A 23,613-nucleotide genomic window follows, 5' to 3' on the forward strand; every position below is an offset into this window, starting at 1 on the left:
ATAGGAATCACTAGAAATCGTCCCCTGGGCAGCCACTGCAAGCACAGTCTCACGCTACTTCATAGTGAGTGTCAACACTAGCCAGACCCTGGCTTAAGATTGCATACTGAATGCAGGTCCAGTGCAAGAAATCCAGCTTTCAAGCCACACAGAGAACAGAGCCTGGTACACAAGAATTTATCAAAAGAGAATCCATGTCTAACTGTACTATGAAAATTTATTATACATTATTTCAAAGCCTACTTATTTAAGATTCAGATTGAGCAATTCTAAGCAAAGTGTACCTAATTAGTACTAATAAGAAAGACTCTCATAATTTCCATAATCCAAGTGAAAAAAAACCTGTTAATCCAACAAATATTACTGCCCACCTATTGTAGATAAGCATATATGAGGCACAACCTAGTACCATCAAGATATAAAGATAGAAAGGTGATTCTAAAAAAGGATTAAAGAGCTAATAAGTGATACATACATAAGTGTTTAATATTATCCTTCCATCAAGGAACTATCTAGTAGAGAAGCTTAGAACAATACCAAAAAAAAAAGGCTATAAAGGACAATAAAATGCAACAGAAGTTCACAGTGAGGAGATTTCTAACTAGGGGAATCAGATAATATCAAGATTTTGAGATTTAGTGAGGCAGAGAATGCTGGCAATGTTAACATAGAGGAAACATGAAAAGTGAAATAGGTTCAAGTGGAATAAAGCTGACTCCAGTAGATAAAATGAATCTTTAAAAAGTAAAGCAGAGTTATAAAAGGACAGAAAAATGATTCTTACTTGATGAGATTGCTGAAAGAAAGGATTTTTTAAAAAAATAAAATATATATGGGCCAGGCTCAGTGGCTCAGCCTGTAATCCCAGCACTTTGGGAGGCTGAGGCAAGAGGATTGCCTAAGCCTGTGGATTTGAGACCAGCCCAGGCAACTTTGCAAGACCGTGTCCCTACAATCAATCAAAAATTAGCCGGGTGTAGTCGTGTGCACCTGTAGTTCCAGCTACTTAGAAGGCTGAGGAGAAAGGATCGCCTGAGCCAAGCAGGTCAACAGTGGGGTAGCTGTGAGCGTGTGTGCCACTGCACTCCAGCCTAGGTGACAGAGTGAGACTCCAACTCAAAATAAAAAACAAAAAAACCAAAAAAAATATGTGAAGTGTCTAGCCCAGTGCATCTCTCTCTCTCTCTCTCTCTCACACACACACACACACACACACATACACACTCTCACTGAAATATAAACTACAGTTATAGTGATATAAAAATTGTAGATAGGCTGGGCATAGTGGCTCACACCTGTAATCTCATCATTTTGGGAAGCCAAGGCAAGAGGACTGCCTGAGCTCAGGAACTGGAGACCAACCTGGGCAACATGGCAAGACCTCATCTCTACAATAAATTTAAAAAGCCAGATCGGTGGCACATGCCTGTAGTCCCAGTTACTTGGAAGGCTGAGGCAGACGGATCTCCTGAACACAAGCAGGTGGAGGCGGTGGCGGCTGTGATTGTACCACTGCACTCCAGGCTGGCTGACAGAGTGAGACTCCAAAAAAAAAAAAAAAACACCTGCAGATATATTAAAAATGGGGAGAACTACACATGCTTGAAAAACAAAGGAAAGGATCTAGTCAGAAGACAAAAGATGCTACCGTAACTATGTACTAGGACCACAGTGGCTCATGCCTATAATCCCAGCACTTTAGGAGGCCGAGGCGGGAAGATGGCTTAGCCCAGGAGTTCAAGACCAGCCTGGACAACACAGGGAGACCCCATATCTACAAAAACAAAAAAACTTAGCTGGGTGTGGTGGTGTATGCCTGCAGTCCCAGCTACTCAGGAGGATCACCTGAGCCTAGGCGTTCAAAGCTGCAGTGAGCTATGATCATGCCACTGCACTCTAGCCTGGGCAACAGAGCAAGAGCTTGTCTTTAAAAAAACAAAAATTAAAAAACAGCTGTACTAAAGAAAGTTGGGAGCAGGTAAAAAAGATGGGCCCAACAATATAGGTGCTGAATTTAAGAAGAATATAGATAACTTTTTATCATATTAAAAGTAAAGAAACTTCAATTCTGAGAAATACTAAGATGAATAGAAAAGAAAGTAAGAAGCTCACTCTGGATGTCCCGAACATTTTCTGTATGCGAACCATAACACACAGTTATATATATATGTAGAAAGTAAAGGAAGCACAGGCAGAATCCAAAGCTTGATGAGAATGAAATTTACTTGTTTGACTCCTTGATATGATCATTTCAGAGATAAATCAGAGATGGAAAAGAGCAATGCAGTAAGGAAAATAATTATGTATAATCCTTATGTTTAAAAGTAACAAATTCCTCTCACTGATGACAACTTTAAACAAAATAATACATTGTTTTTTTAAAAAGCTCTTTAATTTATTCCACTAAAGCCTTTTTAAGCTAAAGGTTTTATCACTATAAGGAGAGACCAGCACTTAATAAAGATGTTAACCGAATGTCAATTAGCTTTTAAAAAATCTATTTTATTGTTATAATTATTTTTGCTGGTGGTCTTTTTTCAAGCTACATACTAAGATGTTCTTTTCTTAACTTACTAAAGTCACATTTTAAAATGTTCAATTAACATTTTATTTGGCTCCATCTGCTAAGAAAACGAATAATGTAACTGTTTTTAACAAAAGTTTTATCCCACCTGGTGCTATTAACTGGTGAATACTTGAAGTCCGGGTGACAGCTGTGCTTCGTGATTCCAGACTTGGACTTTCTCCCTTCTTATTACTTTCTGGAGAAGGATCTCGTTGGCTGATTTTAGAACTGGTCACTGTTGTTTTGTTATGACAAATAGTCAATGACTGAGTTTGACTAGTGCTTTTTGGTGGCCCATTCTGTGAGCTAGATAATACACCCAACTTCTGGCTGCGTAATGTTAAATTCTGAACCTAAGAACCACATAACAGAAAATAAGGATGAAAACACATGATTTTAATTGATATGGTAATCATTACCATTATGACAATAATGACAACACATTTATAATACATTTTTTCATACATAAAGCTCCAAGCACTTAAAACAACTGATTAATCCTTAAGGAAAGAAGAGTTATTATTCTAAGTAATCACATTTTAAATATTAAATGGCAACTTTAAAAAAAGACATTAAGGAAAAGACATATATAAAGATAATATAGGGGCAACCCCTTTGGGTCCCCTCCCACTATGGGAGCTTTTCTGTCCTCTCAATAAACCCTGCTTATTCAAAAAAAAAAAAAGATAATACACACACACACAGCTCAACTGTGAACACGAGGAAATTACTCTGCAACATATTGCACTTAAAAGTTACCAGCTCTAACTATAAAGATTATAAAGGGGTCGGGTGCAATGGCTCACGCTTGTAATCCCAGCACTTTGGGAGACTGAGGCAAGAGGACTGCCTGAGTCCAGGGGTTCGAGACCAGCCTGGGCAACGTGGTGAGACCTTGTCTCAACAGTAAGTCAAAAAAAAAAAAAAAAAAATCAGCCAGTGTGGGCCTGTAGTTCCAGCTACTTGGATAAGGCTGAGGCGGAGGGATCACTTGAGACCAGCAGGTCGAGGTTGCAGTGGCCATGAGCCATGCCATTGCACTCCAGCCTGGGTGACAGAGTGAGACTCCAACTCAAAAAAAAAGAAAATAAGATTATAAGGGAATATTAACTTTGTAAGAAAATTAACTTATCAAATCATCTGTCCCACTGAAATAATTAAGAAAGCTTTTCCAAAAAAACTCTTCCTTTTCGAATTTAGTAAAACTGTGTTGTGTTGCTAAACCCATTGCCTTTGAAAACTAGATCACATGAATTGAAAAGACTGTGCACAACTGCAAAATGGGTTTGTGTGGCGGTTCCTGTCCACTTCTGGGTCTATTCTAAACATACTGCCAGTCCAAATGGTGGCAAGATTTATCCCAATTACTCTCACATGAGTTGTATAAAACTTTTAAACCGCAAAGCAGAAAATACTTTTCCAAAAGCTGCCTAACTTCTTGCCCATCTAGAATGAATGCACCAAATACATTTAAGCTAACACTGACTCTGGGAGGGAAACCGAGGTAAAAGAGATTCCAAAGTGACAAAGCAAATGATATATTGACACTTTGTAAATGTTCTTCAGTTTCATGCGTGTTCTGTCTCTACATCAGTACATGATGCTCAAAGGCTATACCTTCTCTCCAATGGCCAAATGTAGTGTTCATTCAACAGCAGGTACTCAATAAATGTTCAATTCAGGCAAGTTGAAGTTTTAATCAGTCATATTCTAAGCTACTGAAAGAATTTTCTAAGTGAGACCATATGGAGAATTGTCTTTGTTTTCTCTCAAATATTTCCTATCAATGTAAACATAAATGGACTAATAACCATTGTATTAATAAAGTTTAATGCAAAAACAAAACATATTAAAATCCAGATTTCTCAGATTGCCACTCAAAGCCTCCTCAATCTAGACCCAAATCACTTCAAGTATTACTCTCTACTCCTTCAATCCACAGTTCTAAAATTCCAGTTCATCATTCACTAAACATACCTTGTACTTCCTTCATTTAGAGCTCTTATTCAAGCATCTCCTACCTAAAGGCTCTCCTTCCTCAAAGCTGCCTGCTGAAGCCCAACCAATTCTTCCAAACCCAGAAAAATCCCACTTACTTTCCCTAAGAAACATTTCCAAAGTTCCTGGTTAGAAAAGAATTTCTCTGCCGGGCTCGGTGGCTCAGCCTGTAATCCCGCACATTTGGGAGGCAGAGGTGAGTGGATTGCCTGAGCCCGTGGGTTCGAGACCCACCTGGGCAGCGAGACCTCATCTCTACAATAAATCAAAAAATCAGCCAGGCGTGGTAGCACATGCCTGTAATTCCGGCTTCTCGGAAGGCTGAGGCGGAAGGATCGCCGGAGCCCAGAAGGTCGAGGTTGCGGTGGCCGGGAGCGGCCACTGCACTCCAGTCTGGGCAACAGTGAGACTCCAACTCAAAAAAAAAAAAAGAAAAGAAAAGAATTTCTCCCTTCCCTCTAGAATAATTTTCCCACAGAATTTGGGTTATATTGGCCTACACTGACAAATGTCTAGTTTGCTTTCAAATTACTAATGCCTATGTGTCTGTAAAATAATGGCATTCTGGCTGGTAGACGCTCATTTCTCACTTTCATTTTTGTACTCCCTGCATTTCAGTGCTGCAAATAAAATAAAAACCTCACAAGTCTGAAGTATTCTAGATCTGATTTTGAAATGTGTATTACATGGCTTTTTTTTTGTGTACATGGCTATTTTTTGGTTCTATTTACATGATCAAGTCATTAGATTAACATTAAAATCTATCCACATTTACCCAAAAATCTCAACAACTGGAAGCACATTAAAATGTCCCAGGAAGCAAAAGGAAGACAACATAAGATTTAACATTTGCCACAAATGACCTATAAAGTAGACCATATAATAATGATAACCAAAGGATGGATAATCTGAAAGTTTTTTCATTTTTCAAATGAAAAGTATATTTATGCTTTCTTTTTACTACTGCACTTGACTAGTCTTAAAAAAAAAGGTATATGCACAGTAAATGAGGATGTCACACAATGAATCCTAAAACTTGTAGCACATCCCTATCTATAGAATAATATACTTTTTTCCTTCTAATTTTCCTTTTGTTTTCTGGGATTCCCAAAGAAAATGTGTGTGTATTTACATATAATGTCATATTATTTATATGAACATATAAATTTTAAAATATGGCTATAATACAGGGAGCCAAAAAATATATACACATTTTAAATATGATGTTCACTCAAAAGATGATGTTAATCAAATGAATGTTAGCATACCCGTATGACAGGCAGGAACAGTCAAAGAAAATCGCAGCACAGTTGAATGAATGTCATACTACACACTGCTACTGTAACTTAACTTCTAAAAGTAATACGTAGATACCACTACTTAAAATGTGTATACATTTTTGGTACCCCCCCATCTATGATCTTTTTTTTTTTTTTAAGAGACAAAGCCTCACTTGGTTACCCAGGATGCAATCACAGCTAACTAAAACCTCAAACTCCTGGGTCCAAACTTTCCTCCCACTTTAGCCTTCCAAGTAACTAAGACTACAGGTGCATGCCACCACACCTCTACAAAATTTTTTGTAGAGACAGAGATCTCACTACGTTGCTCAGACTGGTCTCAGACTCCTGGCTGTAAGCGATGCTCTCACCTCGAGCTCCCAAAGTGCTGAGATAACAAGTGCAAGTCACTGTGCCCGGCATTTACGGTCATCTTGACTTAAACACTGATATCATTTCAACAAATTTCAAACATGTAAATTATTCTGCCAAAGTATATTACAATGTTAATTTTGTTGACTGGGCACAGAGGCCCATGTCTATAATCCCAGCACTTTGGGAGGCCGAGGTGAGAGGATTGCCTGAGCCCATGGGTTTGAGACCAGCCTGGCTAACTGGGCGAGATCTCATCTCTACAACAAATAAAAAAAAATTAACTGGGTGTGATGACGTGTGCCTGTAATTCCAGCTACTTGGAAGGTTGAGGAGGAAGGATCACCTGAGCCCAGCAGATCAAGGCTGCAGTGGCCATAAATGTGCCACTGCATTCCAGTCTGGGCAACAAGGTCAGACTCCAATTCAAAAAAAAAATTTAGTTGTTAATAGAAAGATCACATATTAAGATTTCCTCAGCTGGGCTCAGTGGCTCAGCCTGTAATCCTGCACTTTGGGAGGCTGAGGTGAGTGGACTGCCTGAGCCCACGGGTTCGAGACCCACCTGAGCAACTTGGCGAGACCTCATCTCTACAATAAATCAAAAAAAATTAGCCGGACGTGATAGCGCATGCCTATAGTTCCAGCTACTTGGAAGGCTGAGGCGGAAGGATCGGCAGAGCCCAACAGGTTGAGACTGCAGTGGCCGGGAACGGCCACTGCACTCCAGTCTGGGTAACTGAGTGAGACTCCAACTCCCAAAAAAAAAAGATTTCCCTGACAGAGTTTCATTTATGAGAGTAAACTCATTCTTTCTAAGATAAAGAATACGTAATTAGGACTCTCTACTGCCCAACTTTCATTTCATGTAAACCTTTCCTATGATTGAATGATGGAAACCTGATGACTTTCTAAAAGTCTACACTGTGCACGAGTTATTTTTGTTAGTTTTACACCTCCTTTTTTTTTTTTTTTTTTTGAGTTGGAGTCTCACTCTGTCGCCCAGACTGGAGTGTAATGGCATGCTCCCGGCTACCACAGCCTTGACTTGCTGGGCTCCAGTGATCCTTCTGCCTCAGCCTTCCAAGTAGCTGGAACTACAGGTGCACGCTACCACACCCAGCTAATTTTTTGTTTATTGTAGAGACGAGGTCTCACCAAGTTGCCCGGGTCTCAAACCCGCGGGGTCAGGCAATTCACTCCCAAAATGCTGGGATTACAGACTGAGCCACCGAGCCCGGCCCACACCTCATATTTTTTATAGGGGGTTCCCTCTGCCAAATACTCTCACATCAATTATTTAACTTGAATCTAACAAATATTGGGAAACTATCATAGCATCCCTACTTTACAGATGAAGTAACTAAGAGCAAATGTCACACTACTCGCAGTAGAGGTTGAGTTTCTAGCTCTTAAATCCAAAGGACTGTTTTTGTCCTCAAGTCTAACAGCACTCCCCAGATGGCCTTAGTAAATAAGATTTCTTACTCTATTTGTATAAACATGCCTTTGTCCTATAATATCTTTCCAAAAATCTTTTTTTTAAAACATGGTGGGAAGACGGGATGGAGCATTTAAAATGCTAAATAAGGATGAGATATTCCCATTTCTTATTTTTTTACAGTATGCTAAGAAAAAATGTTTAATACTAAGGAAAAAGTAACTGCAATACTAACTTCTACAGTTAACAAGTATTAGAATAAAACTTCAAATTTGGTATTTCTCAATTACAAACAAATTAAAGTTTAACTGCAAATACAATTTTAAAAACCAACAAAATGGAGAAGAAATTTTTAAAAACCAACATAGGGAAAGTAACTACGAGAGCATACGAAGTCCACCTACCACCGCCAACCGTACTCACTGCCATTTCAAAAACACAGCAAAGAAAAACAGAATTACTAGAGAATTTGCTAAAGGTCAATTTACTCCTCTAGTTCCTCATGATAATTAAGTCAGATGAATTAAGTCAGATCATCATAGAGTCAGATACCTAGAACCCATCAAATTGGACCTTGAAGACCACTTTTATAAATTACTTTGACCCCGCTTACATTAACGAGACTGCCAAAGCTGATATAAAATGTTTTCTTCATGAGTACCTGCAAGACAAATTATGCTCTGGAGAGCATGTTAGAAATAGTTATATTTTCCTAAGCAACTGGTTTATTTTATCTTGAAAACTATAAACCCTTAAGTGGTTGCGTTTCTCTCTTCACTATTAGCTACTTGAAAGCTAAGAACCAACTTTGGGACTCATTTTTAGAAAAACATACGACAAAAATAGAAATCAGTAGCATATGATATCTTCTTATGTGGCAGGCACTATGCTAAGTAAGTACTTTATAATTATTGCCTCCTTTATTCCTTATAATAACTCTGAGGTGTTACTTTCAGTTTACAGTGAAAAAAACTGAGGCTTAGCAAGGACAATAGTAACAGCTAACATTTAGAGAGTGCTGCTAATTAGATGCTTCTTTTACATTTATTAACATATTTAAGCCTCAAAACAACCTAAGTAGTGTAATTATCCTATGTGGTGGAGCAAGCATCTGAACCCAGAGAGTATGACTCCAAAGTCCATACTTACACACCCATGCTACACTAACTTGTCCAAAATCAGTCAGTTGGCAAGTACTGCTGAATTCAGAATTCGAACCCAGGTCTTCCCACTCTCCCTTTGCTAAAAAAAAAAAAAATTCTCCTTACTGAGTGCCTGTAATGTTCTAAACACTAAATATATATATCGCACATCATTCAACACACCCTACAAATATGAATGTGTATTAGAAAGGTTTGGTAACTTGTTTAAAGTCACACAATTAATAAATGACGGAGGTGAGAGAAGTGGCAGTTGAACTTAAGTCCATATAGAACTTGACGCATATAAGCTGAATAGCAACTTCACTCCTAGCTCCATACCACTTTCAAAGTTTTATCTGCGCTTTTTCTTACATGTTTGCAATTTATTTTATCATGTTTTGCTGTATGCATCTTGTAAACTAACTAAAAACTTAGATGGAACAAAGTCAAGTAAAAATAAAAGAAATAAAATTTAAAACATTATGAAAGTTAATAATGGTGTACTCTCTTAGGCTTTATAAAACCCGATCAAAAGAGAAGAGGAAAATAACTTCTTCACCAAATTCATTCCACAAAGAGACATTATAAAAGTTCAGAGCTAGCCGGGCTCAGTGGCTCAGCCTGTAACCCCTCACCTTGGGAGGCCGAGGTGAGTGGATTGCCTGAGACCACGGGTTCGAGACCTGCCTGGGCAACCTGGCGAGATTTCATCTCTACAATAAACCAAAAATTAGCCGGGCGTGGTAGCGCACGCCTGTAGTTCCAGCTACTTGGAAGGCTGAGGCGGAAAGATCACTGGAGCCCAGCAAGTCGAGGCTGCGGTGGCTGGGAGTGGCCACTGCACTCCAGTCTGGGCGAAGGAGTGAGACTCCAACTCAAAAAACAGAAAACAAACAAAAAAAAGCTCAGAGCTGAAAAAAATCTTAAAGCTAACAAAGGTCTCATTTTGTAAATATGGAAAGAAAGTTCAACAAAGTTAAGGATTTGTGGAGGAGGGTCATAGAGCAAGTTACGAAAAATCTGAGTTTAACTGGCCAGTATCTTTCTATACCAATACATGAAAATTGGCCTTTATTATTAAATGAAATAACATGTACAGAGGTTCTGTGAAAAATACTGAAGAATATTACTAATATCTCATTTTTGTTTGTTTGGTTGGTTGTTTTCTTGAGACAGGCTCTCACTCTGTCACCCAGGCTGGAGTGCAGTGACACAATCACAGAACGCAGTGACACAATCACAGAACGCAGTGACACAATCACAGAACTCTGGTGCTCAACTCTAGCTAGCCTATCAAGTAGCTAGGACTACAGGCGTGTGCCACCATGACTGGCTACATATTCTATTTTTTTGTAGAGACAAGGTTAGTCTTGAACTCCTGACCTCAAACGATTCTCCCACCTCAGCCTTCCAAAGAGTACTGGGAATATAGGCATGCACCACTGTGCCCAGCTCATGTATTTTCTACTGGAAGATTGAGATTATTATGCTAAAAATAAGAAGCCAAGAATGACCCTGAGATACACTAATTTCTGCCATAGACAGTCTAAAATATTTGCAATGAAAAAATACTAAAATTCAGCAATGTCACTCAAAATAATATTCTATTCAATTTTTTGTTTTTGTTGTTTTGGGGGCTTTTTTGAGTCAGATTCTTACTCTGTCACCCAGGCTGGAGTACAGTGGCATGGTCATGGCTACCACAGCCTTCCAAGTAGCTGGAACTACAGACACACACCACCACGTCTGGCTAATTTTTTTTATTTACTGTAGAGACGAGATCTTACCAAGTTGCCCAGGCTGTTCTCAAACCCCCGGGCTCAGGCAATCCTCTAACCTCAGCCTCCCAAAGTGTGGGAATACAGACAAGAGCCACAGTACCCAGCTTCAACTGTTTTAAAGCTTACTCAATCTAATTCATTCTTATCAAATTTATTGAGTGTAACATACATACAGTAAAATGAATAAACCAGTTCAATGAATTTTAACATATGCACATACCATATAGCCTCTACCCCAATCAAAATATGGAAAACTTTATCACCCTAACAGTTCACTCATGGCCCTTCCCAATTACTCTCTCTCACCTTCTGCCCCAGTCACTACTAATCTAATTTTTTTCACTACAAATAGTTTTGCCTATTAGAAAATTTCATATAATGAAATCAGAAAGTATGGATTTCTTATGCCCAGTTTCTTCTGCTAAACATAGTGTTTCCAGCTGGGCACGGTGGCTCATGCCTATAATCCTAGCACTTTGGGAGGTGGAGGCAAGCCCACTGGTTCGAGACCAGCCTAGGCAACTTGGCAAGACCTCATCTCTACAATTAAAAAAAAAAAATCAGCTGGGCGTGGTGGTGCACACCTGTAATTCCAGCTACTTGGAAGGCTGAGGCAAAAGGATCACCTGAGCCCAGCAGGTCGAGGGTGCACTGGCAGTGAGCCTGTCACTGTACTCTAGCCTGGGCCACAGAATGAACTCTAACTCAAAAAAACAAAACAAACAAACAAAAAAAAAAAACAGGCACAGGGGCTCACACCTATAATCCCAGCACTTTGGGAGGCCAAGGTGAGAGGACTGCCTGAGCTCACGGGTTCAAAATCAGCCTGGGCAACTTGGCGAGACCTCATCTCTACAATAAATCAAGGAAAATGTAGCCGGGTATGGTGGCATGGTAGTTCCAGCTACTTGGAAGGCTGAGACGGAGGGACTGCCAGAGCCCAGCAAGTCAAAGCTGTGGTGGCCGTGAGTGTGCCACTGTACTTCAGCCTGGGTGACAGATTGAGACACCAACTCAAAAACAAAACAAACATAACGTTTCTGAGATTCACTGGTAGTTTGCTTTTCTCTTTTATTTCTGAGTAGTGATTACACTGTATAAATAAGTCAAAATTTGTTTTAACCACTCAGTAGTTAGAGAACATTTGGTTGTTACCAATCTGGGGTTACTCTGCTCCAAGTATTTGTTTAGATATCTTTATGTGGATATAAGTTTTCACATCTCTCAGAGTAAATATACAGGAATAGAATGACTGGGTTACCCGTTAAGTGTATGTTTAACTTCATAAGAAACTGCCAAACTCTTTTCTAAAGTGAATGTACCATTTTTCACTCTCACCAGCAATGTATGTGAGTCTGGTTACTTAACATTCTCACCAATATATGGCATTATCAGTCTTTATTTCAGCCATTCTCTTGAGTATATGATGATACTCATCATGGTTCTGATTTGCATTTCCATCAAGATTAATGATGTTGAGCATTTCATCCTGTGCTTATTGGTCTTTTGTATATTGTCTTTTCTGAAGTGTCTGTTCAAATCTTTTGCCCATTTTTTAATTGAATTGCTTTTTATCTTGCTGAGTTGTAAGCATTACTGGAATATTCTGGGTCAGATCTATGTATTACAAACACTTTCCTTCAATGTGTATCTTGCCTCTTCATTTTTGTAACAATGTCTTTTGAGAAATCGTTTTTAAGTCTGATGATATACAAAACATTTGTTAACATTATTTTCTTCTATGTTGAGTGCTTTCTGTGTCCTAAGAAAGTTCTGCCTACCCTCCAGTTGCAAAGACATTCTCCTATGTTTTCCTTTAGCACTTTTACAGTTTTGGCTTTTACTGTTAGATCTATATTTTGCATCTTGTTCACTTTTGTGTATAATGTGAGGAGAAAGTTAAGGTTCATTTTTGCCAATGCACCTAAAAGCAATATTCTACTCAATTTTTAAAATTTAAAATTTTTCCAATTTAATTCATTTCAAACTTAAAATCTATCTTATCTGAGTTATTATACAAGGAATATTGCAAAGGAATGGACACAAAAGAATACATCCCGCATAATAAGAAAAATAAATCTGCTTTACAATAAAACTAAACATACATCATCGGCAAAAACTCTCATTAACTTTGGCCAAAATTTTAATTTGTCTGTTTAATGGTATAATTTCTACAGAACAAAAACATTTTCTTGAAGTTCTCATTGCATTTTATTAAGTTTCACCCTGAAATGCATGACAAAGAGCATTTGAAACCATCAGTCACTGAAGCACAAACGTAATGCTTATCCCTAACCTGAACCTCTAAGTCCCAGGCGCCACATTATGAAGCGGGACAAGCTCACCTGAGTAGCTGCAGACTGACAGGAAGATGACGATGACGACGAGACAACAGGAATGTCAGACTGTGCAGCAGCCACAGTGGTAGCGGGCGTGAAAATCAGCTGTACAGACAGAAAACCAAAAAAATACCCTAAGACAAAAGAACAGATCCTACACACAGTGTAGAGCAGGCAAGAGAGACTGAAGTTTGTGACAACAAGACAATGCAATTTAGAACTGTTTCCTAAGCAAAAGGTTTCATATGACAAAGAGAAGTATCCAATAGAGAACGCAAAAGAAAAAAATCATAAACATTTTTGAAACAGCTTGTGATTCTGATGAGTGGGAAAAAGAATCTGTGCTCAAAAAAGAAAATATATTTTGGTGATATGAAATCCTCAGACCAAACTGTGTCCCAAATAAGCCATTATGCTTAAATTTTCCCTCGCTCAAAACTACTGTGACAGGATTCCTAAACTAGAGAGTGAAACAACCACAGGCACCATTTTGGGACACAAACTGAACTTCAGTGAGAAACATAAAGAAACACCAGAAGTCTTTCCAGTCCTCGTTACCATAGGATAGCTATGCCAAATGCTACATACTACCATAGTTCACTCAGCTACAAAAGATCTACGGGGCGAACCCAGGTGGCTCTTTGATTTTAAACGACTTGTAAAGAAATATTCATTCTAAACACAAATACTACACATGTCAAAATTCAACAACAAATAACCTGCAATAAAAGTTTCACATAAAAAAAAAGACATACTTTATTTACTCATCATTTTGAATTTTTTTTCAATACTGAAACAAATGCCATTAATTTCTAAGGCAATACAATCCATGCAGAGATTATCCAATTTTATACTTAGTAAATTATGGCAGTTGTTTCAAAGAATGTGTAAACACTCTATTTCAAAACTGTATCAAGGTTTATTCAGTCCCTCCTTGCCGTGTAAATGAAAATGTTCACCAGGCCTGGTGGCTCACACCTGCAAAACCCAGCAACTCAAGAGACGAAAGCAGGAGGAATGTTTGAGCCCAGGAGTTCAAGACCAGCCTGGGTAACATCACAAGACCCCAATTCTATAAAAAAAATTTAAGATAATTTAGCCAGAAGGGTGGCACACACCTGTAGTCCTAGCTACTCAAGAGACTGAGACAAGAGGACCCCATGAGCCCAAGACTTTATGGTTACAAGGAGTTATGCTTAGGCCTCTGTACTCTAGCCTGGTCAACACAGTGAGACACCATCTCTTAATAAATAAATTAATTAAAAATAAAATGTTCAACCATACAAAGATTAAACAAAATTAGAAAAACTCCAGTTAAGTAATCTTTTAAACTTCAGTTCTTTAGCATAATAAATGTAAATGAATTCAATAACAAAGTACAGTCAGCCCTCTATAATCTGTAGGTTCAACAACTGTGGATCAGAAAAAAGATACAGGGAAAAAAAAGGGTCAGGCATGACAGTACACACCTATAATCCTAGAACTTTTGGCTGAGGCGGGAAGATTGCTTGAGTCCAGGAGTTTGAGCCCAGCCTCGGCAACACAGTGAGACCTCATCTCTACAAAAATCAAAATATTAGCCAGGAGTGCGCCTACAGTCTCAGCTACTCGGAAGGCTGAGATGGAAAGACCACTTGACCCCAGGAGACTGAAGCTAAGATGAGCCATGATCCTTCCATGACACTCCAGCCTGGGGGACAGAGTGAAACCCCAACTCAAAAAAAAAAAAAAAGAATGGTTGCATCTGTACCGAACACAGACAGACTTTTTTCCTTGTAACTAACTATTCCCTAAACAATACAGTACAACAACTATCCCAACCAACAGTGTTTGCATCGTGTTAGGTATCTAGAGATGATTTATTTGTTTGTTTATTTATGTATTTATTTATTTGAGTTGGAGTTTCACTCTGTCGCCCAGGCTGGAGTGCAGTGGCATGCTCACAGTCACCCCAGTGTCAACCTGCTGGGCTCCGGCGAGCCTTCCACCTCAGCCTTCCAAGAAGCCGGAACTACAGGCGAGCGCTATCACTCCCAGCTAATTTTGATTTATTGTAGCGATGCGGTCTCGCCAAGTCGCCCAGAACATTCTTGAACCCGATGCTCAGGCAATCCTCTCACCTCGGCCTCCCAAAATGCTGGGATTACAGGCCTGAGCCACCGCACCCAGCCTCAGAGATGATTTAAAGTGTATGGGAGGATACGCACACGTTACATGCAAATACTATGCCACTTTTTTGGGGGTGGGAGTCAGAATCTCATTCTGCTGCCCAGGCTGAAGTGCACACGGCTGCCACAGTCTCAACCTACTGGGCTCAGATGATCCTTACTACCTCAGCCTTCCAAGTAGCTGGAACTACAGGTACACGTCACCATACCTGTCTAATTTTGTTATTTATTGTAGACATGAGGTCTCACCAAGTTGCCCAGAATGGTCTTGAACCCCTGGGCTCAGGCAGTCCTCTCACCTTCCCAAAGTGCTGGGATTGTAGATGTGAGCCACTGTGCCCGGCTTACTATGCCACTTTATGTCAGAGATTTGAGCATCCTTGGATCTGGGTATGGAGAGGAGTTCCTGGAACAAATCCCCCACGGACACCAGGGAAAGACTGGAATAATTTTCAAGAAAAGGTAATTTCTAGGACCAACACTGCGAATGTACTAAACCTGAAGTTCAGATACTCCATTTAGTCTCAACCACATGAAACTACTGATTTTAGGGGTTGAAAATTCCATTTCAAGTGGTTCAACCTAATTTTAAATCATATTATTAGTTAAATAAGATATCACAGTGGGCCAGGCGCGGTGGCTTATGCCTGTAATCCCAGCACTTTGGGAGGTGGAGGTGAGAGGACTGCCTGAGCCCAGGGGTTTGAGACCAGTCTGGGCAACTTGGCAAGATCTCATCTCCACAGCAAATCAAAAAATTAGCAGGGCGTGGTGGTATACATCTGTAATTCCAGCTACTTGGAAGGCTGAGGCAGAAGGATAGTCTGAGCCCAGCAGGTCGAGGGTGCAGTGGCCATGAGTGTGCCACTGAACTCCAGCCTGGACAACAGAGTGAGATTCCAATTAAAAAAAAAAAAAAAAATCACTGTGGAAAAAATCCAGAAATATGGTAATGTCTATTAAATAATCTGTGAATAAAAGGTTGGTCATGTCATTATTTACTGTTAAAAATATGACTGAAAATTTTCTTTATAATTGTAGGTAGAGAACTGGGGATTCAGATATATATTCAGTTCACTGAGCGAAAAGAATGTAAGTAAATATATATTAGGGTCAAAGTTTTTGCCTAGCTTCCTATAAAGACAATCAAATAAAATAATGTCAATCAATTTCTACATTTCTTAAAGAAGCTCAACAATTAAATTAGGAAATCAATAGGCACCCAAATACAGAAAAATCAATATTCCTATATTTATCAAATGAGCATAAGAACACAAATAACCTTGCAGAATTTTAGACAGGAGCAATCAGATCTAAGAATCATCTGGGAAATTACCAGGAACTCCAATCCAGATAAAGATGACCCCAGGATATAAATTCTAATTTTTGGTTAACAACCAAGTTTTTAACATTTCTATTTCAATAAATCCAAGTTGCCAAAAATATACAATGATCACATACCACTTATATACCACTATAAGTACCAATAATAACTGTTAAGATGCCATTAGTTTTCAAATGCATCCCAACTTCAGAGATGTTAAAAACATGAAAAGCCGGGTGCAGTGGCTCACACGTGTCATCCCAGCACTTTGAGAGGTGGAGGCAAGAGGAATGTCTGAGCCCAGGGGTTTGAGACCAGCCTGGACAACTTGGCAAGACCTTGTCTCTACAATAAATCAAAAAATGAGCCAGTGGTGGCATGCGCCTGTGGTTCCAACTACTTGGGAGGCTGAGGCGAAAGGATTGCCTGAGCCCAGCAGATGGAAATTAATAAATAACATTAGATGTGAAAAAAGTTTTTAAAAGATATGAAATTTTATATTAAAATTTACTCATGTTATAGACTCTCTTAGTTTCCCAATGTTGACAATTACTACCTGATACCAGAAATCCTATTGGTTAAAAGTAGAATTTTTCTTGTCCTAAATACACAAGAGCTGAGCACACCGACACAGAATGAAGCCTGTCTTAAGTATCAAAACCAAGGAACGTTCTGACGGCTGAAACAGTCTGGCTGCCCGTGTCTCACCATTTGAGCCCGGAGATACATCTGCGCTTGGCTGGCCGTGAGGGTCGGGGAGGTGCTCCCTAGCAACATGGTCTGCTGGGTGATGCTGCCGCTGGTAGAACTGGAGGCCGGGGAGCGGCTCATCAACTGCGCAGGCGCAGGAGAGGTGGAGAGGTTGATCTGGGGAAGGAAACAAACAGTCACGTGCTTCTGCTTCTGGCTTCCACGTTATTGAATTCCACACGGAGCTGCAGTTAGGCAATCACGGAATAAACTGTGGCTCAGGAACCCAAGGAGAGGCCTTTGTCTCTGACAGGCCTTCTCACTTCTTTGAGCAATCACTCGCACAGATGCAAAACCATGGACCAGCCAGCCATCAGGACAATTTTTAGGTACAGCCAAAATATGTCTCCATAATTCCGGGACCACAAAATACCACTGCCACTACCTCCTAAAAATCAGAGCTAGTGCTCACTTCGGTGGCACATACACTAAAATTGGAACGATGCCGAGATCAGCACAGTCCCCAAGCAAAGACGACGTGTAAATTCATGAAGCATTCCACATTTTTAAAAGAGGATTTCAAATGTTTCCAGCACTAAAAACCAATAAATGTCTGAGGTAATGGATATGCTCACTGCCCTGATTCGATCATTATACATGGTATACATGTATTGGAACATCACACTGTATCCCACAAATATGTATAATTAAGTGCCAATTTAAAGTAATAAAAATTAGAGCTAGTGTTTCATTATCTTAATGTTCCACATAATTTAAAACATCCCATCAATACTTTACATTATTTTGTCATATTCTGTCACATTTTGAGAAGTTTGTGAACAAAAATTAAAATGTAATCTATTCATATACAAAAACATACATGTAACATATAATTAGTGAAGTCCTAACTCTAAAGCTCTGAGAGCAGAAGAAAATACAATTGCTCCTTGTCAAACTGATGGAAAAATCAAGAATACTGGTTATGAAATCAAATTATAAATGTCACTTTAACATCCCTGTGCACTTGGAGCCATCTCGTAGATCGCCAGCCAGCAACTCAACCACACCTGCTTTATAGTGAGCCACGAGCCCCTTCACATTAAATAGTACAGGGTTGGAACCAATTATTTTATTGCAATGCTGTTTGGCTTGTAGTGGAATTTTGGACATTGAGAAACTTAAGGAAAAAAATCACATTTTCGCATCTTATATTTTTCTAGCATGTGTTAATGTACAAAACAGTCACCAACAGCATTGCAGGGTCATTGGTACATGTTGTGCCACAGTAGTTTGTTTGATGTCTTCCACCTGGTATCTTTTATTCGAGCAGACAACAGTCCCGTTTTCTTCTTTCCACATTAACAGTAACGTGATTTGTTGTCCAGTCTGTTGTTGAAAGATGATTTGGAAGGACACACTCGTGATTCCTAAAAACCATTTCTCAACTGATTGATCAAATCTCAGCATATATTTCATCTCTTTATTTGCTTTTTCACACAATTTGAATGGAAAACACAAGGAAACATACATTTTTGAAAAATTTGTGCTTGCACAAGATTGTCCTGTATAATCACCATAATCTCTTTATGTCCCTTGAGAGGGGACATCAGCGTGGTTTGCTGGATTTATGACACCCTTTCAGAGGAGACATTCGAGTACAAAGGATTAAAGTTTAAAACTTCTGTTAAAAGGTTGGGCACGGTGGCTCACACCTATAATGCCAGCACTTTGGGAGGCCGAGGTGAGAGAACTACCTGAGTCCAGGGTTCGAGACCATCCTGGGCAACTTGGCGAGATATCTGTACAATAAATCAAAAACAAAAAAAAAGTAGCTGGGTGTGGTGGAATATGCCTGTACTTCCAGCTATTTGGAAGGCTGAGGCGGAAAGATCATCTAAGCCTAGCTGTCCAAGGCTACGGTGGCTGTGAGCACGCCACTGCACTCCAGACTGGGTGACAGAGTGAGACTCCAACTCAAACAAAAATAAAAAATAGAGAATAATTTAATTCAACCTCAAACCCTCTTTGTGGAATAAGACAGAGAGTAAAATTAAGACAGTTTATTAGAAAAAAAGAAATAGTTTATTAGACTTCTTTTCCTTTTGGCCTTTTTGAGTTGGGGTCTCACACTGTTTCCCAGGCTGAAGTGCAGTGGCACAATCTTGGCTCATCGAAACCTTGACCTCCTGGGCTCAGGTGATTCTTTTGCCTAAGCTCCTGAATAGCTGGGACTACAGGCATGCATCACCCAGCTATTTATTTTTGGAGAGACGAGGTCTCACTATGTTGCCTAGGCTAGTCTCAAACTCCTGGGTTCCGGCAATCCTCTTGCCTCAGCCTCCCAAAGCGCTGGGATCACAAGCATGAACAGACTGGGTCTAGTACATCCATGTGATGAAATACTCACTGAAATGCTAAATCAATATGAAAAATTAAAATGTATAGCTGAACTCGAAAGGGGGAGGGGAGAGAAATTCCCAGGTACCAGAAAGGAGGAAATGCAAAGCCACAGTCGGAAGCTCTTGCTGGAACCACGGCAGTTTATGGAGGGTGCACTGTGCCCACAGAAACAGAATGCCTCACTTTGAGCCTCTTTCAGGGGAGGATTGCATGTGAAATTCCTATGTTCAGTCAAGATCGTGAAAGGGGGTGCTCAACAAGTAAAAGTGGAGATGGAAAGTTCCACCCACACACTCAAGAAACAGCAAGGAAGCCGTGTCCTCCTGCCCCCACCGGAGGGAGGGGCGCAGGAGGAGCCCATGAGAATCCAAACTCCAGATCTGGGCGGGTCACAGTGGCTCACGCCTGTAATCCCAGCACTTTGGGAGGCTAAGGTGGGAGAGTCTCTTGAGACCAGCCTAGGCAGTATCTCATCTCTACAAAAAATAAAATCAAATAACTAGCCAAGCATGGTGGCACCTGCCTGTAGTCCCAGCTACTCAGGAGGCTGAGGAGGAAGGACCACCTGAGCCCAGGAGGTCAAGGCTACAGTGAACCCAGATCACACCACTGCACTCCAGTCTGGGCAACAAAGTGAGAACCTGTATCAAATTTAAAAAAAAAAACAACAAAAACACAGCCGGGCTTGGTGGCTCAGCCTGTAATCCCGCGCTTTGGGAGGCTGAGGTGAGTGGATTGCCTGAGCTCCCGGGTTCGAGACCTGCCCGGGCAACTTGGCGAGACCTCATCTCTACAGCAAATAAAAAAAATTAGCCAGGTGTGGTAGCACGTGCCTGTAATTCTGGCTACTCGGAAGGCTGAGGCGGAAGGATCGTTGGAGCCCAGCAGGTCGAGGCTGCAGTGGCCGGGAGCGGTCACTGCACTCCAGTCTGGGCGACAGAGTGAGACTCCGACTCAAAAAACAAACAAACAAAAAAAACACGACAAACTTGCCCCATGAACCTGCATGGTTCCATAATACATACCAAGACACTAACATATGAATTAGTCTAGAACATTTGTTAAACTGAATTGTGACTGGAGGAAGCTGAGAGAAGGCCACCCAGGAAGACCTCTCTGGACTATTTTTACAACTTCTTATGAGTCTATAATTACTTAAAAATAAAAAGGTTAAAAAACTGCATCTTGGTTGGACGTGGTGGCTCACACCTATAATCCCAGCACTTTGCGAGGCCAAAGTGAGAGGACTACCTGAGCCCACTGGTTCGAAACTAGCCTACCAGTCTGGGCAACTTGGCGAAACCTCACCTCTACAATAAATCAAAAAGTTAGACGGGCATGATGGCACAAGCCTGTAGTTCAAGCTACCTGGAAGGCTGAAGTGGAAGGATCGTCGGAGCCCAGCAGGTCAAGGCTGCGGTGACTGGGAGTGTGCCACTGCCCTCCAGGCTAAGGGAGAGTGAGACTCCAACTCAAAAAAAAATTACATCTTTGGTACATAAGAGTTGGTTATCTAATTCTCTAATTTTTAATGCATCAAGTATTTCATAATCTTAATAAAGTACCTAAATATATAATGCAATGCATGTATATAATTAATATAATACAAAAGTATTCTGCAACTTGAACTATTTCTAACACAGCACTGAAACCCCATTACCAACAGTCACCAGTGACATCTAAGTGACAAATTAGTGGATTCTTTCCAAACCATTCCCTCTCAGTCTTCATTCTGACCCAACTCCAAAATGTTCATGCTTGGTCTCCGTACTCTTCTTGGATTCCTAGATGATCACATCTACTTCTACATTTTCAAACACTTCAATCCTGATGTTATCAATTCTTGACTATATATTCTTTTCTGGAGTTCCAGATCCAAACACCTACTTTCGGAATGTCTCTTACGAACTCATGCCCAACATATGTAAACACCAAACTATTTATTATTCCTTCTAAACCAACTTCTGTTCAAATGGCTCTAGCATCTTCCAAAATCACCCCTCCCAAGACAGATTACCTGGAAATCATCCTGATTCTTCCCTCTCCTTCAACACAAACACAAATGTGTCATACTGTTTCTACATCTTCTGGTCACATGATTTCCAATATTTTTCATCCACTATTTTTCAGAGAGATTAGGCCCATGTCATTTCCAGCTTGATGACTTTAACAGCTGCAAACTGATACCTCTTCAAAAATCCCATCTCCTCCTGCCTGTCAGATCCTCTTTCCCTGATTTTAGTAATATTAATTAACCATTTGAGAATCTTCTGCCCAAAGAATAAGAAAAAATATTCGCCAACTGTATGTCTGATAAAGGCCTAGCATCCTGGATCTACAAGGAACTCAAATGTGCTGAAAGGAAACCAACAGCCCCATTAAAAAGTGGGCAAAAGGGCAGGCTCGGTGGCTCATCCTGTAATCCCACACTTTGGGAGACTGAGGTGAATGGATTGCCTGAGCCCGAGGGTTCGAGACTTGCCCGGGCAACTTGGTGAGACCTCATCGCTACAATAAATCAAAAATTAGCCGGGTGTGGTAGCGCGTGCCTGTAGTTCCAGCTACTCAGAAGGCTGAGGCGGAAGGGTCACCGGAGCCCAGCAGGTCGAGGCTGCGGTGGCCAGGAGCGGCCACTGCACTCCAGCCTGGGTGACAGAGTGAGACGCCAACACAAAAAAAGAAAAGAAATCCTAGAAAACAGAAAACAACAGGAAGATGTCTTATTGAGAAGGACCTCCATCGACTTGATCATGAGTCAAGCAAGGGAAGCTGCCCAGAAGGAGACACTAAAGCCCAGACTTCATCTGTCTCCAGGTTCCTCAGGGTCTGCAGGGCTGAAAGCAGAAAAGAGAACAGTGACCTTGGAGCCACTGATTCCCAGCCCGGCAACTAAATCTGGGAGATGGCTGCCTTTGACACTGGTAACTGCTGGCTTTTGGCGTTTCTTGGTTAGAATGTCTCGCCTAACAGATCTTATGGGTTAAACTAGAATGATGAGTCTCTGCTCTAAATGTTTACTATTTTCCTTAAATACTTTAGTTTGTAATTTTACTTTTAAGTTATAAAAAGCAATATAATGGCTGGGCTTGGTGGCTCAGCCTATAATCCTGAGCTTTGGGAGGATGAGGTGAGCGGATTACTCGAGCCCGCGGGTTCGAGATCTGCCTGGACAACTTGGCAAGACCTCATCTCTACAATAAATCAAAAATTAGCAGGGCATGGTACTGCGTGCCTGTTGTTCCAGCTACTCGAAAGGCTGAGGCGGAAGGATGGCCGGAGCCCAGCAAGTCGAGGCTGCAGTGGCCTGGAACATGCCACTCCACTCCAGTCTGGGCAACAGAGAGAGACTCCAACTCAAAAAAAAAAAAGGCAATATAACATGCAGAAAGTTTTCGGGAAAACGCCCAGTCTCCTTCCATTATAGCACAAAATGGCTGTGTCTTCAGGATTCTTTTCCGCGTTCTTCTCACATGTGGCAGTCAGCAAACGTCTGCCGAGGGCCCACGCGCCCAGCCGCTGCGCTCAGCGCTGGAGGGGCAGCCACGAAACCAGGACCTTCTGGAAACAGCCGAACCAGGTACGCTTAGGTGGTGACGAGCAATGTGAGGAAGCCAGCGCAGGCCGGGAGACGGAGGGTGACGGGATGGGTGCCATTTCGGGTGGCTTGGAGGGAAGGAGGCCTGGCTTGGTGTCGGAGGAGATGAACAGTCAGCCTGCCGTGTGACCGGCTGTGCTGCCGTGCAGGTGCCGTGGGACTCGTGTCAGGCAGAGGGAGCCGTGCGTGCAGGCCCCGTGGGACCAGGCCTGGGTGTCTGAGATCCGGGGTCGGCGGTGCCGGACAGGCGAGAGGTAAGGGACGCAGAGAGTGGCGGGGGACGGGCTGGCATCCAGGGCATAGTCGTGCCAGCTCACGAGTCCCCCACGCTTATGGGGCTGTGTCCACCCGAGAGCACACGGTCACATACGTTTCTCACTGCACGGTTCTCACTCTGCACGCGTTTTGTGCACACACGGGCCGCTCTCACTAAGAACCCCCGTTTTGTCCTCCAGTGAGTATCTCTGGCTTCCCTCGTCCTTTCCCCTCTTCACTGTATTTCAGCTATTTTTTAAAG

General features: G+C 41.1%; 1 protein-coding gene across 3 annotated transcripts in view; it reads right to left on the bottom strand.

Moving 5' to 3' along the window:
* The window catches only part of PHC3 (polyhomeotic homolog 3), a 60,076-nt gene extending 42,804 nt beyond the window's left edge, over window positions 1–17,272 (bottom strand). For all 3 annotated transcript variants that reach the window (XR_503688.1, XM_021708279.1, XM_008049499.2), the window contains exons 1-3: window positions 17,120–17,272; window positions 12,926–13,024; window positions 2,673–2,919 (exon numbers count right to left, since the gene is read on the bottom strand). Coding sequence is in view for 2 of the 3 variants with exons in the window: in XM_021708279.1 (XP_021563954.1) it covers window positions 2,673–2,919; window positions 12,926–13,024; window positions 17,120–17,242 (469 nt within the window). In the remaining variant the exon portion in view is untranslated. The remainder of the gene's footprint in view (window positions 1–2,672; window positions 2,920–12,925; window positions 13,025–17,119) is intronic.
* Between the last annotated feature and the right edge of the window lie 6,341 nt (window positions 17,273–23,613).

This window comes from Carlito syrichta, unplaced genomic scaffold, assembly GCF_000164805.1.
Source record: "Carlito syrichta isolate Samal-C Ts95f unplaced genomic scaffold, Tarsius_syrichta-2.0.1 Scaffold135696, whole genome shotgun sequence".
Taxonomy (NCBI): Eukaryota; Metazoa; Chordata; class Mammalia; order Primates; family Tarsiidae; genus Carlito; species Carlito syrichta.